Here is a 15,665-nt window from a genome sequence, read left to right on the forward strand (position 1 = left end):
GTATGTTGGAGAAGATATGAAAAATACTCCCAACTTTAATGAGTTCGTCATGCATGCAAACTGCCTGCTCAACTCCTCACGTCCTGATGTATGTAAATGTAATTAACAACTGAATTATCATAATTACCCTCCTTGTCTCAAAAGGAGTCTTGGGGAGAGGAGAAAAGTGGCCATCACAGAGCATTTTCAATGAAGGGCCTAATGTGCTCCCTCAGCTACTGCAATGGCTCGGTAAACATAAATGCCACTGAAGCCTGGTGTTGCCACTTGCTGCAGCAACAGTGCATTTAATCAAGAAACCCCAAAGAACATAGCTGTTGATTTCACTCATTATTCGAAGTGCGGGCTTCCTGCCACTGTTCCGTTATTGGGATCCAATCAGAAATGTGTCTTTGCAGCAGAACTTGTCAGTGTGGTTCATTAAGTGCGCCTTATGAGAACATTATGAAATGTTGCGAGCTCGAGTAGGAGAGAGGAGGCATCTGTAGATGCCAAGGCCAGCAGCAGCAGCAGCAGCAGCATGCCAGATCCCGTGAATGGCACTTGAAAATAATTGGTTCTTGTTTATTAGGTTTTTTTCAGATTTACACCTTTAACTTCTTTACTGTGTAGCTATTAGGATTTATTGCTGCCCATGATATGCCGTTGAATTAAACAACCTATTCTGCAGGGTAATCTAATGGTGCTGAAATAATGTCTCTCTCTCTCTCTGAAACTGTGGGGCACTTGAGGCGTAAAGGAAATTAATTGTGCCCATTAAGATTCATCGACCACAGAGTGAAGTTACCTCGAACACCAAACCCAATGTATCTCTCTCCTTTTTAGAGCTCGTGTAATACAATGAACGTCGGTGTCCTTTTCTGTCAGAAGCATCAACCTTGGCCGTAGTGCTCATCCTACAGAGGCGCTGAAACGCTAGCAGGATTAGGGGTTTATATTAAGTTTTTTTTTTTTTTTTTTTTTTTAGCAAAGTAATCAAAGCAGAAAATAATTCACCTTAGCATCTTGTCTATATTTCCTTTACCTTGTGTAGTGTTGGTAACAGTGCAGGTTTCTTAATTCGGGCCCCGGGTTGAGGTGATTAGCTTGGATCATTCCCCAAATCGATCGCTCTCGCCTATTGCTCTAAATAATTTGCGCAAGTTTAGAGGAAACCTCTATTCTCTGCTAATGCGTTGAGAACACGAAAAGCTCTGGTCAATATCTGGAGAGTCTACCTTCTCAGTGCCCGTAGTTACAGAACCAAGAGGGACAGCGGTAATGTATTCTCTGTGATGTGCAGAGACATTAGCTGATTTCAGTCCGAACAGCTCAGAAGCCAATCAAAAGGACCAGTAATTGCAGAAAGCTTTTCATGCGAACAAGGAGAGAAAACAGAAAATTAATTTGTCTTTTAGGTAGCATCGATTTGAGGTCTTAAAGACAAGAGGCATAAAATTATTGGCTTTATCCGAAACACTTAGCTCCTTGGAATAGCATGGTAGCAGTGAGCAATAAGTGGGCTCTCTGCTAAATTACAAAACAATTATTATCATATCCTGCATGCGGCGCATATCTGTCGGCTAAATCCAGCTGTGCGCCATGCTGCACTTTGGTTTGCTTTCATATCTCAGAACGACGCCTCCAGGTGTGCCTTCAAGACGGAGGACATTTATAGATGTGTCATGCACTAAGCCTGTGTTCCACACTCTGATGCATGATGTTTGGCAACAGAAATAGGGGCTCCAGAGAATGAGTCGGGGATTTGGAACAGCTCTAATTGTTCTGCTTGGTGGATTATGACAGGAAAACTTTTTTCAGTGGACCTTATAGGCCTATATGACAGAGGGTTTTGGGGTGTTTTGCTCAGAGTGTATTTCTGTCTGCGCATATATCTTCCTGTCTGCATGCATGTGTCTGTATTGTGAGCCGCTCTGCCATCCTTCTGACTCAGACTGTCAGGTTGTGACTGTGCTATGTCTGCTGCTCCACGGTATTCAGTTTCAGGCCTCATAAATTACCCCACACAGACATAGGATATGTCGGGCAGAGCCTTTTTCTGTCTGCTGCTCTTTAAAGAATAAGTGTCAATAAAGCAGTCAGCCCTGCAACAATTTCATAATAACTCCAGTTTTTGTACTTTTAGGAGGAATAATGACATGAACTTTGGCATCGGATCAGAAAGTACACATGGATTGTTTTGCGGTTTTTTTGTACCCTGCATGCCAAGCTCAAGTCACGAAAGCTTGAATCAGGCAGAAGAGCATTAGTGCATATAAACAGCCTAATGTAAAATTCATGACTTCTGGGATTTGTTTCTGTCATTAATTACCAGCAGTGGCTTTAGGTAAAGAGGCAAAAAACCAACTGTAGCTTCTGCGTGGCTCTTTTCCTCCCCCTCGCTGTGGAGTCAGGCCAATCAAACCACACATGGATACACGAGGACCCCCACATGGAGTCACGGTGGGCTAAGCTACCAGCTGCTGGCTGCAGTCTTATTTTTACCCATCAGACTGTACATTATTTACCGTGCTTCCTTCTTCCATTCATTACAAATCTATCAACTCGTATAGCTCCGAAAAGGAATCCTGGTAATGCAAGGATGATTTCTAACCGATGGCAATGATTTCCTTTCAGCTGTGTGGGTCTGTTTGTTCGTCTACTGTGAGGATTAGCCTTGTAAGTGATTCAGCTTCAAAACTGAAAGCAATTAAAACAGCTTGATTTGACTGCAGCTGTCATTGCTTTTCCCTTAATAGCAAGTATTAGGCAGCTTATGATGCATTTATTCTGGTGTCTATCTGGACAGGTACATAGTTTTTACTGCTCTCGCTCGATGTGTGTAATTTGATATGAAGAAGAAAAAAAAACCCCAAACCCACGCTGTTTTAGTACAGCCGTGTCAGCTATAAAAGCAAGGACAAACAGAGTGTCTAGACCTCTGATCATCTGATTATGGTTTAATATTTTTTGTCATCTTCCTCTCGGATACGTAAATGACTCTGGGGGGCTATAAAGTGATAAAACTAATTCTGTTCCATCTCCAGTGTCTTGATGGATGATCTTGCATAATGGTTTTCCTTCCTTTTAGCTCTGTTTTAATTTACACACTCTGTTTTGACACTGGTGACAGTCATTTTTCAAGCATTCAATCTCAAACTCTTCCATTATTTACAAGAGGTATTATTCACCATATGTCAACAGTATGCCTTTGGTGTCAGATTGCCCATAAAGAGTGACTTCGCTGCCTCTCGAGAGAAATGGTAGCTAATTGGTGCAGCCCTCTCTTGGTTGAGTGCTATCAGAGGACACAGGGCTCTTACTGGAGGGGAATTTGCTCTTTGCAATCAAAGGAAAATTGTAGCGAGCATGGTGCACAGACATCAAAATAACCCCTCAGATGCATCGACATCTGATAAGCACATTACTGGATGTACTACTGAATAGATATTTGATGTTCTTGGTGTTATTCTCAGTCACATTGTGATATGAAACCCAAGACATGATGACTATAAGCAGCTACAAAGATGGTATCATGTCTTTGATTAGAATAAAAATCGCTCTTGACATCAGAGTACCACTCCTAATTACAGTGATACGAGTCCATGATTCTCCCTGACAGTCTCTTACAAGAGACAATGACCATCTAATAGTAAATGATGTATATGATCTAATAGTATGAAAAATATTTAGGGATGCCGGCTGCTATAGAGCTGTCAAAATTTGCACCCTGTGCCTGGATAATCAATTTAAAATGCACATGAACATAAACGAATATGACGACCCACAAACTCTGAATCCTTTTTTATAATTTCTCAACGTTACAGATGTGATGATCTTCTCTTTTTTTAATAACCTTGGGCATTTTTCTTTTATATTAGGGAAGCTATAAGCAATTTAATCACTAATAAGAATAATCAAGTTACAGCTCTGTGTTGGAATACTGAACTGGGAATGCTTTATTGGTATGCGAGGGTTTTGACTCATATATTTGAAAAGCATTGTGTGATGAGTCATATAATCAATTAAGTGATTAACAGAAACAAGTCTGAAGCAATTACTATTAAATATTCATGACTAAATGAGTATTTGTATTGAATTTTTGCACATTTAAATCTCAGCTAGTCTGCTTCAGACTGTGTTGGAGCTAATTGATTGTGTTTGATTTGTTACAAAATCTGATTGGCATTAATTTAAAAAAAGTTATGTTAAAATATGGTAAAAATGCTAAAATAAAATGGTATTAAATAAATAATTGACCTGTTTTGCTTCACAATGTGAATACGTAAAAGCATCGGAGCCATCAGTTTGAATACATAACATTTAATCACATCTTAAAGCTTAACCATTGCTTAAAATAATCGTTGACAGATTAATTCAGAACCTCTTTTTTTCTCCTAACCTCATCATAGTTTTTCTTTTCTTTTTTTTTTTTTGCTGCAGATCTAAATTGATTAAATCATACAATTGAAAACAAACAACGTTTATGAAAATGGAAAACAAACAGAATATAAATACCGAAAAGCAAACTAAATAGTTCTCAGTACAGGGTAATAAGTTTGGTGCTTTGGTCTCTTGAGTTGGAGAAACAGCGTCTCAGGAGCAGGTTAATCAGGTGAAGCAAGCATGCTGTTACAGCCAGATGCATATTAGAGCTTATATCAGCCTGTGGAAAAGCACAAGTTTGCTCAGGTATGGAGAGGTTTAATATTCTGAAACCTAATTACACTTGCCCTTGTATTGCATTATATGCGTATATTGAATCAACCAAGTCAGCCTATGAATCATCTCACTTCTCCTGAGTCAATAAAAAATCCTCATCTGCAATATATAATATATTTGAAATACCATTTTTTTTGTTTTGTTTTGTTGTTGTTTTTTTTACTGTAGCATTGTTTTTTATTATTATCTGATAGCCTCAAAGTTATTTATCTGTAAAGTAATAAATAAAAGTTTTTATTTATTTACGTAAACAAAGTATGTTTAATGCATCTTTTTTAGCTTATTCTGCACATTGTCCTGTCTTTGGGTGATAACTGAAGGCTTAATTATTAACTGGAAATGCTAACTGCACCTTAGCTGATGGTTGTGCATGTGCAGGTGTCAAACACACCAGGACCAAATGAGTGTAAGGTAATTACCCAGGGCTCCTGTCTGGAGGAAAGGTCATTGAGAGAATTGTCACAATTCGGGCACAAATGAGTAACACCCCACTCCACCCACCGTCACACTAATGCTTTTCTCCACTCCCTGCATCACCACATATAACTTTTTAAAATATATTTAAATATTTTTTTGTCCAGTGAAACTGTACATATTCACCTGACTGGCTGATTAAAGTGGAGACAGTCACCATTCTCAGGAAATGGAGAAATGTGTCTGATGATGGACTGTCAGACAGGATGATATTGCGTTTTCCCATCAGCTCCCAGGGAAACTGAAGACAACCCTATGGTGCCTTTCACAGCGGCAGACCTCATTTTGGGAATCTGCTTTTATCTCAAAATACAATCAAGTGGTTGTGGGCAGAAATGTATGATCATTCATGCAGGAGATAAGTAGCCCAGTATATACACGTAGACCTGTGCACATACACACAATATGTTTTCCTTTTATTCTTATTGGCTATTCATACTGTATAAAATTTATAGATTTCCCATTTCTGAACCCATTTCCCAGTTATCTCCAGGCTCTGTGCAGCAGATATCCATCTGTGTGCACACAGTGGTTTTAAGCAGAGAAACACCTGACTAATCGAGCAAACACAAGCACACTTGCACACGTGCACATTCACGCAAAGATTTGCTTCGCAGGGTAGCCGTGGACTGAATACAGTGGAATCGCATTATTGCTGATGTATGGTTTTTGCCCAGAGCAGTGCAATTCTCCTTCCGCACACCAGCTTTATCTGAGTGAAAGAAAGATGAACAAGGCAGAAAAAAGGTAAAATGCAGACAGGCTTTGTCTTCATTGTTGATATTTAATCAGTCCAAGGTACTGACTCTGCTGGGAAGAAACTGCTATGTCAAAGGATGCCTGACTGCCATTGCCTTTTTGTTGTTGTTATTTATGGGCTTAAGTAAAGTATAAAATGGTAAGTGATACTGTTGTGTTTGCATGTTTATCTTGATTTGTTTTAGTAAATGAGCTGGGGGGGGGAGAAAGTGGAAATAAAGAGTGAAAGCCGCACAATGCTTTTATTTCCAGATAATATGGGAAGCAGTAACTCTAGTAATACCAACAAACCATGAGGCTCAAAGCAGATGCAGTCCCCCCCACTGCGAGAAACAGCAGGGGTTCAAGGCGAGGACGTTTATGTCTCGAGCTCTAACAGCGTCACTGCTCTCTCCCTCCCTCTCTCTGTCTCTAGTGCCAACCACCGAAGACGCCTCTGTCTCGTCTGCCATGCCTAAGACCACAACAATTACCACCACCACTGCCGTGTCCACTGTGAAGGGGCGCGGTGACACCACAGTGGCAGGAGCAGATCCAAGAGATGGCAGAGATCCGTTTGAGGACAGCCGAGGCTCGAGTACCGCTGAGCCCACTATCCCAGAGCTGCCTCCAACACCCAGACGCTTCTGCGAGGCGACTAGGAGGAGAGCCATTGACTGGCCCCAGACCCACACTGGGACTACTGTGGAGAGGCCCTGCCCCAAGGGGACCAGAGGTATTTCCTCCACTTTTCTTGAAACATGAAAATTCAACATTTTGTCTACTGTGTGCCTGCTAGAGGTAGACGTTCTTTTTCTTTTTCTGTAAAAGTATTCCACTGAAACTTTTAGCAGCCCTGTGACCATAGGGTTTTAACAGAGGAACAGTCTGACATTTAAAGAAATACTTATTCACCCTCTGAAGTGTGGACAAGAAAACCATTACCACTGTGTGTGTATGTGTGTGTCTATATACAGTCCTCATAGGCATGAATGTTGCTGTAATTCTGGGCTTTTAGTTATTTCTTTATACTGTTGTTTTTCCAGGGTGCAGTGACTATACAGCATACACTTTTAACAAGTTAAGAAAAAAACAAGACAAGACGGTTCAAAAAGTTTGAATTTATTTTGGATTTTCCTAATCCACACAGGGTCAAAAATATACATGCATTTACATTTTTTGATGCTTAAAGTTCTACAATATATTTTAACTTTACAAAGCCAAGGTCTAGTAACTTCTTGTAAATGATCATAATTGATTACAACTTGCAATTTCTCTTTGCCAGCATCAAAAGGATTTGTTTGGCAGCACTAATTGGATTGATCAATATCAAAGCACTGGGAAAGAGTTTTAGATTTATATAAGTTTGGAAGGTGTCTTGGAACCAGCTACAGGGAGGCCACAAGCCAGTGTACTGCTATAGTTCCAGCTCCAGGCCTGGATAACTGGGGAGAGCTGTGTCAGGAAGGGTACCTGGCGTAAAGTCTTGTCCTGCATATTTGAGTTGGCCAACTGCAGATTAGAAAACTGCAGGTTCAAACTATTGTATACAACTATGAGTTATTAGGATGTTTCACCACCTTTGTAAGAGGAAATTGGTTAGGATGTTCAAAAACAAACCAGTGACCACAAAGGCTCAAGCCTGCCATGAACTGGAAACTGATTAAACACCGGCTGATGGAAGCCACAGCTCCAGAATTAACACCTTCAAGCTTCACAAAAATTTGCAGCTGCCCTCACGGGCAAGCCAAATGTCTTGTGGAAGGAGGGTGGTGAAACTTGATGGGTGAAAATTGGACTATTGCGTGTTCGTGAAAGGCAATGATCCCAAACGCACATCAAAGTTGGTTTTTGAATGGATAAAGCGAGCTAACATCAAGCTTTTGAATGACCTTTCGAAAGCCCCGACCTCGGCCCTGTTCTGGACTAGACTTAACCTCCTAAGACCCAAACGCTATTTGGGCTGATTGGAACCTGATGAATGTAAAAACAAAGAATTACCGTAATTTTTTTTTTTTTCTTTTTACCTGATTTTTGTTTCTGAGAAAAATTAAGATCCAAATATGAAGACATTTGTTTTAAATTTCGAGAGAACAGTGACAGTATAATGTCCTCGTACGTGGATATAAGGCCCCTGTAGAACAAAATTTAGTATTTTGGTCTAGACAGCCCAAAATGTGATGTCCACATATGTGGACGCCAGGTCCTAGGGCGTTACAGCTGGGTCAGTGCCAGGGAATTAACCAATTTAAATCAACTCTACCAAGAAGAGTAGTCAAATATTTAGCCAGAATTATGCCAGAAACCTGTTAATTGGTTGCATTTTGTCAATGTGCAGCTAGCTAAGGGACAGTTGACCAAATATTAGTGGGGGTATACAGTATGTATATATTTGAGCTTGTGTGCATGATTGTAATCTTGTATGCATTACAGAAAATCCAAAATAAATGCAACTGTCATCTCTTATCTTATCTGAAGAACTAAGTATAGAGCAAGAGCTAGGCGCTTATTAGCTTAGCTTAAACTGGGAACAGTGCTAAGCTTACTAGCCTAAAGATGTCTCGTATTGCCTCTAAAGTTTAATAATCAACATTTTATATTTTATTTTATTTAAGCCGTATACTATTGGTGTTGTGAAAAATGTGTGTTTTCTTCTGTTATGACTTCTTACAAAAATCATTTGGTAATTTTAAGCTAGCTTTTTTTCTGCCTATCAATTTGTCCGAGTTTAAGCTAAGCTAAAGTAATTGTTTCTAGGGTTTAGGTCTATTTTTTATGACACGTCTAAAGATATGTATTAACAATTACATTTTGACATTAATGGTGTCTAACATTCACCATAAAGACAAAAAGATATTTGAACACAAATGTGAAAATATTCATTTAAATGGTCAATTAAAACAATGGCACAGGAACAACACACAATATTTTCATATATTAAAATATACATTTCTCTGACAGTTTGCAAAAGTTTACAGCTTACAGAAATACTTTTTCTGTTGAAACACTAATTTATAAATGTTTATTTTGCGTCTTATTCCAACTGCTTTGAATTTCCTTAATTGGTTCTTGCTCTCTAGGAGGTTAGTGCCAAATAATTAGTGCCATTAACAATCAGGTATAAACCAAACCTCAAAATGATCACAAATCACAGTTTAGCAAAAAAAAAAAAAAAGCAAAGCTCCCAATTAAACATGTTAAAATTGCAGAGTTATTTAGCTGTACTTATTTAGGTCTTGCTTCCATCTTGGTTTACTTGTCTTTTTTTTTTGTAAAACTTCATAAAATGGACATGTCAGTCTAAAAATGTATTATAGCATGATTTGAGCCTTTTTGACAAAAAAATAAGATTTCGAAATGTACCTAGTTACTGTAATTTTGAAGCCCATTTCTCCCTGAAAGGAAATCACACAGAGGGGGAAAAAACAATCTGTAACAGAGCAAAAGTAAAAGTAAAAAAGATGTTGGACTGCTTCTATTAGATAGCCAGATTAAAAATCCTCCTACAAATGAAGAAACTTGGCCATTAATTTTGCAGGTGATCATCTGCCGTAATCTCACAAAATCCATCTAAACATCCCGTTGCAAAGATTGGCAACTGAAAAGACTCAAAAGAAAGTGGGAAAGGAGACGATATTGAGAAAGGAAAAAGATTTAGCTTTTACTAGTCAAGCTGCATGTTATCTGGAGGATTCATGTTTTATTTGTACATGCATAGCAAGAGGTCTTTAAAATATTTGTTTACGATCAATAACAAACCACTGCGTCCACCTTTTCTTTTTTTCTGTGTATTTTCCCCCAAGCTTTGAAGAACTCTAATAGTCTTTTAGTGTCCTTTCTGTACTTTTTTGTCATACAGACAGTCTACAAGGCTTTTAGGTTTTCAATCATTTAGAAATCTTTGTTCCGGGTGAAGAGTCTGCATGAATGAAGGATAAGCAGGAGAAACTGTATCTGAGCAACATTCTGGCTCCCCTCCAACTGTTGTTTTTATTCTGTGGTACTGCAGGCATCGCCTCTTTCCTCTGCACCATGGCAGGGACATGGTGCTCCAAAGGGCCAGACCTCAGCAACTGCACCTCCCACTGGGTGACTCAAGTGGCACAAAAGGTAAAAGGAGAATTTGTCGATCACAAAAATATAGCAGCAAACAACCACGTAACATGGCTGCGATCCAACATACAGCGGTAATTTCTGACCTCGTTCCCTAGCTTGGTTTATTTTTCCAGCACAGAACTTTTCAAGTGTACACGAAACTTTCAAGGGTAACTAAAATGCTGTTTGGCAGCAGAAAGAAATGAGCTAAAGCATCAGGAGTAAATGCCAAGAACTGCAGTCTGTTAGTGAGAATCAAAGAGCCACGGTTTCTTTCTGCGGTGACATTTATGCTTTGATGTCATGCAGGTAGAAATGTAATGTAGATGTGCAGATAACAGTTGCTTAGATGCACAGGAATGTAAAACATAGCAAACCCTGAAGAAGAGATTATTGTTTCTCTTGAAAAAACAAAAACACCTACAGAATGCTGCAGGTTCAGGCAGGGTTTCAGTCTATTGTTGAAAGACATCTTGGCTAATGAACAGCTGTGTGTTTAAAAAAAAAAAAAAAAATCAAAAACAAAAAAACAGTAGTAGGTGAAAAAGTGTTGGATACGCTCTGTTTTTACGCTAGAAACACAGCAAAATGAAGTGTAATAGAGAAAGTATGCACACTGCATTAAAACTGGGGTATGGAATATGTTTTCGGCATCACTGGACTAAAATCCATAATTACCTTTCAGCATACTCCAGTTTAGAGAGGGAGCTAGACTCATGTTCCTCATCTGTGTGGAGTCTTTGGAGACCTCATTGGATGAGGAATACTAAGCAGTTACAAATGGAAGTCAAATGCAGAGGTGTAATAGGCTTTAAAAAGGAAGAAAAGAGGAATTTCAGCTGGGAAAGTGAGGTCCGAATCCCGTGTTTGGACAAAAGTTAGCAACACTTACAGTTTCTGCTTCTTCCAGAATTTTCGTCATTCAAGTTTTAATGCAACATGTTTTTGCATATTTTTAGAAGCATTCAGTTAACAGTATTTTCCCTCAAAGTAACGCACAGAGATAAAAACAAACAAACAAAAAAAACCAAAAAAAACAAACAAACAAAACATTTTGCATCTTACGCACTGTTCTCACTCAACTCACACAACTCCATTACTCTCAGGCGATTATACACACTGCTAGCCTTGCTATGACATATAATAAGCAGGAGCTTTAGTTATCTGTTCTAAGCTTTGCATATTTGCTCATTAAAAAGTGAAACTAATATGAACAGCGTTTAATTGGCTGAATTGGCTGTATAAGTCCTGATGTTAGATTTTATTAAGATGTAATTGCCAGCGATGGTGGGCCTTAGAGCTGCAATGCTTCTGGTTTGTTGACACCACTGTAGTACTTTTTAGTAAGTGGGGAGATATTGTAATGTAGCTACAAGATACTTCTGATAGCCCTGAATTATATTTTGGAGGCTGAATGGCTCAAGGATTAATGGTATGTTGGTTTTGCATTAGCTTCCTCTATTTGAAGTTTCATTGGCAGCGGCACTTCAAAGTCACATTATGATTGATGTCGTTGTTGCCACATTTTAGTGCAAAAAATTGATTTGTTTGTGGCAAAAGACACCTTGAACATTTTATATAAAATATGTACACAGTATTGTAGTGGTTCTCTGTTTGGAGAGAGTACTGCTGTGCATTTAATAAGACATAGTTATGTTATAACGTCCCTGGTTAATCATACAGTCACCATGAGTGCATTCCGTCTGCACACAAAGACAAATTCCTTCTAGACTTGCTGTGAATTTTCAGATGTGTGTGAGAGATATTAGTCCAGGTTCATATTGCATGACTCTGATCTGAGCGCTGCATCACTGACACTTTACTGACACCCCCGTGTTTCTCCCCGTGGTTGTTTTTTTTTTTTTTTTTTTTTTAGATCCGAAGCGGCGAAAATGCTGCAAATTTAGCCAATGAGCTGGCACGTCACACACAGGGCCCGGTGTTTGCCGGCGACGTCAGCTCATCGGTGCGCCTGATGGAGCAGCTCGTGGACATCCTCGATGCTCAGCTGCAGGAGCTCAAGCCCAACGAGAAGGACTCAGCTGGACGCAGCTTCAACAAGGTGCTGTGAAAATCCTCCCTGGCCTTTTCCTTTTCTGACCTCTCGTTAAACGTTGTCCCTGTTTTGCCCCGGTTCTGTGTCAGCATGACTCAGGACATTCATTAGCAAAACACACACACAGATGCACACAAGCCGCTCTGCGCTTTTCTTACATGCACGTATGCATCATCCAAACACACGCAGTCTGAGGTGAGGGGGCTAGGGAGGCAGGTCTAACCCTGCGGGGGAAGCTCATTGCTCTAGAGTTCCTTGGTAATTACCAGCGTTGGAAAACACAGGCTCACCTGGCAGCTCCACCTTTAAGGAGCTAATGGCCGCGAGCCCCCAACCAGCACAAAGAATAACTCTTCATTGCTGACAAGTGTGGAGGTGCCCCCTCCTGGAGCTCATGCAGGTGCTCAGTGGAAAGAAAGCAGGCCTGAGACAAAACTACATCTCGTAGCTGCTGGCAGTCCCGTGGCGATTTGAGTGACAGTTTTGAAAAATTACATTGTTATTCAGACTTTGGAGCAGTTGCTGTGTAAACAAAGTGATTTTGAACAAAAAAAAACAAAACAACCAAAAATGACGCCCATTGTTTGCGCCCATGTGTTCAGACAGCTGCACCGCTATTATTTGAAGATAAGAGCTAACAGGTTTCTTACTGCAATGCCAATATTGTTGCGGTGATTGGAACAATTCAAAGGCAACAACAACAACAACATTCAACTTAAAACTACTTGAAAATTGTGACATCCTGTCACAGAGCTGTTGTTTGTACCTGCAGTTCTGCAGCTGCAATGAAACACACTTTCACTCTCGAGCACACCAGGGGTGAATCTGACAGAGAAATACTACTACCGTGCCTGATTTTAAAGTCACTCTTTAAACAGCCTGCTTGGAATTGTGAATATAATAATTTAGTTATCCTTCCTTTGATCTCGTTGCGCTTCTCCACCAACAGTTTCCCCCCGTCTGAGCACTTCAGCCATGCACACATGTATTTGCAAGACCAAGAAAACTCAAAATCAAGATCTTTTTTAAATTCCTTGCCCTGATTTATAGAATCTGGCTTTCTTATGATTAAAGAAATCAGGTTAATGCAGAAGGCAGACTGAAACCTGTCTGCCAAATGATTTCCATGCCATACTGGAATAAATAGACACCAATGGGTGCCAGTAAAAGAAGAAAAAAAAAAAGAAGCCTGAACATCTGAGCCTACACACATGGGTTTGAAAATGTTTAGAAGAAATGTATTGCATACATGATTTGCATTCAAGAAAGCTGAACTGAGAACACCCCCCAACAAAAACAGAACGCGGTGCTTTCAGCTTCACGCAGCCCTTTCCTCCAAATAAACAAGTAAATGGCGGCGTCCACGGGCGCAATCTGGACTGCGTTGAAGAACAATTTCTGGTTTCCTGTGTGTGCTTTTTTTTTTTTTTTTTTTTTTAAGTATGGTTGTAATTTGGACACAAGGAACATTTTTATCTCTTTGTTTCCAAATTCTGATGCAACGATATGTGAGTTTCTCTGGTTTGACTCAATTAGGAAGAGACACCAACTTATTTAAAGCCAAGAGCCTAACAAAGGGGTTTTAAAGAGAGCTAGCGCTGTATTATTTTCTCCATGACAAGAAATACAAATGACCTCATCCCACATTGTTTGTCTTCCGAATGTATTTTAAAGCATCACTAATGGGGAAGCTTCAGAATCTGGTCTCAGCGTTTTTTCCTCACTGCTGCTTTGCGTTTCTCGTCTCTCTCCCCTCACTTTGACTTGATCCAAATTTATACTTAGTATTCAAACACAGCTCCCCTGAAAAGCACTTATTACTCTTTGGGTTATAGTTAATAGACCTGTGCCTTTTCTTCTTTTCATTAACTCTGTAATTGATGGTAAGTGGCATGATTTAATGCTTCCTGTTTTCTTACCTCCTCTTTCTTCAATCCGTTTCTTGCACTTGATCGTCTGGTTGTGCGGAAAAGCTTCAAAAAAGGGAGAAGACATGCAGAGCGTACATGAAGGTATAACTGCCAGGCTTTCTGCATTCCTTTTTCACCCCGATCCCTAACGTCTGACTTGCAGCATGCCGCACTGTCTGTCTTTATGTCTTTGATTATTTTGTTACAGCGTGTGCCAGCTGATGTGTTTGTACAAAATGCGGCCACTTCCTCAGATTCGGCTGTCTGCTGCCCTGTCATTCTGTCCATCTGAGGATGCCGCCATCCATATTCTTCTTCACTCGTAAATCTTCCCTTCCCTTCGTTTTTTTTTTTTTTTTTTTACACTTTCTCCTCCTCCTCTGCCTCAGCCACTCTTTTTTTTGCCTCCCTCCATCTCTTCTGTTGTCGGCTCTTTACACATCGTGTGAATAATTGCCTTCCCACGGTTGTAATTGCACCTCCCTGTCAGGCAGAAGTGTGATCAAAGTGGCAATGTGCTCAATTTTCACTTGCTTATATTGTACAAATTCTACTGTCGCCATTGCAAATAACAATAATAATAAAATTTTAAAAAAAAACCTCTTGGCCCCTTTTTGATTTATCTGTGGGATTAATTTCCAACCCCATTAAATATGTTTGTGTTCCAGTCTGATCTTTGCAGGCTGTCCACCAGACATTTTACTTAGTGGAGTGCAGTACTGTTTATTTTCCCTGGGCTTGGGTCTGCTGGAAGACAAGGCCGTGATGTAGACACATGGGAGAAGATGCACTGCATGGTGTTTAGATTTTGTGTCAGTGGTGGATTGACACAAATATTCATGGTGCCCAGTGGTTGTATCCCAGACTCTAGCTTTGCTGGAAGTACAATGGTTTGTAAAGATGGGCCTCTCCTTATGCAGTTCCTCCCATACACCTCCTGCCTGTATTTGGTTTACATTTAGCAGCTTGAAAGTATGCATTATTATGGTCTGTTCTCCGAATATCCTCCTCCAAAAGTTAAAGCAGCCCCAGCCTCCCAGAGTTAACAATCCAAAATGGCGGCAGTGAACATAAACAGTAGTAAAACCTTTAATCAGCACTGCCACTGTTGTGTATTTATGACTTACTGAACAAGCCAGTTGCAGACCAGGCTCTGTCCATGAATCTGCTGCAGCGGTGTTTTTAAGCATAAAAAAAGTGTTATATTGTGTTGCTAGTGGTACTTGAATCACCTGTTGTTGTTGTTGTTGTTGTTGTTTTAGTTTTAGTTTTCACTTTTTCTGGAATGCGCTAAGTCGTCCCAATTCCAGAAATCTGAGTTCAGAGGTACCTGGAATAGGTTAGTAGGAGATCCTGTGACTGAAACACTGAAGATTGCTGCTGAAGAAAACTTCTGAATACAAGGAGGATCATTTTTGTTCTCAGCAGATGTATTTTGCAGGTATAGAGAACAGAGATATTGAGAAATCATCAAGTCTGTACCTTAGAAAATGTACAGAGATTGGACTTGGGATAACGCAGGGCTGTAGCTCTGGAGGTAGAGAGGGTCATCTAAACAGAAACTTTGTGGTTCTATCCCTGGTTGCTCCAATCTCCTGTCTGCATGCCAAAGTATCCTCGGCCAAGATACTGAACCTCAAGTTGTTGCATTCATTGAAGTATAAATATGTGAGAACGTTAGATAAAAAGCA

At 39.9% G+C, this 15,665-nt stretch overlaps 1 protein-coding gene across 12 annotated transcripts in view; it reads left to right on the plus strand.

Annotated features, from left to right (window-relative positions):
• Positions 1-15,665, plus strand: part of LOC120726862 (adhesion G protein-coupled receptor L2-like) — an 89,157-nt gene that overhangs the window by 47,241 nt on the left and 26,251 nt on the right. For 8 of the 12 annotated variants that reach the window (XM_040020851.1, XM_040020899.1, XM_040020868.1 and 5 more), the window contains 4 exons: positions 6,350-6,649; positions 9,923-10,023; positions 11,885-12,070; positions 14,038-14,076. In XM_040020851.1, the coding sequence (XP_039876785.1) occupies positions 6,350-6,649; positions 9,923-10,023; positions 11,885-12,070; positions 14,038-14,076 (626 nt within the window). The remainder of the gene's footprint in view (positions 1-6,349; positions 6,650-9,922; positions 10,024-11,884; positions 12,071-14,037; positions 14,077-15,665) is intronic. The other 4 variants (XM_040020879.1, XM_040020912.1, XM_040020890.1 and 1 more) reach the window with 1 other exon arrangement.

Source organism: Simochromis diagramma, unplaced genomic scaffold (genome assembly GCF_900408965.1).
Source record: "Simochromis diagramma unplaced genomic scaffold, fSimDia1.1 OVJJ01000205.1, whole genome shotgun sequence".
Classification (NCBI taxonomy): domain Eukaryota; kingdom Metazoa; phylum Chordata; class Actinopteri; order Cichliformes; family Cichlidae; genus Simochromis; species Simochromis diagramma.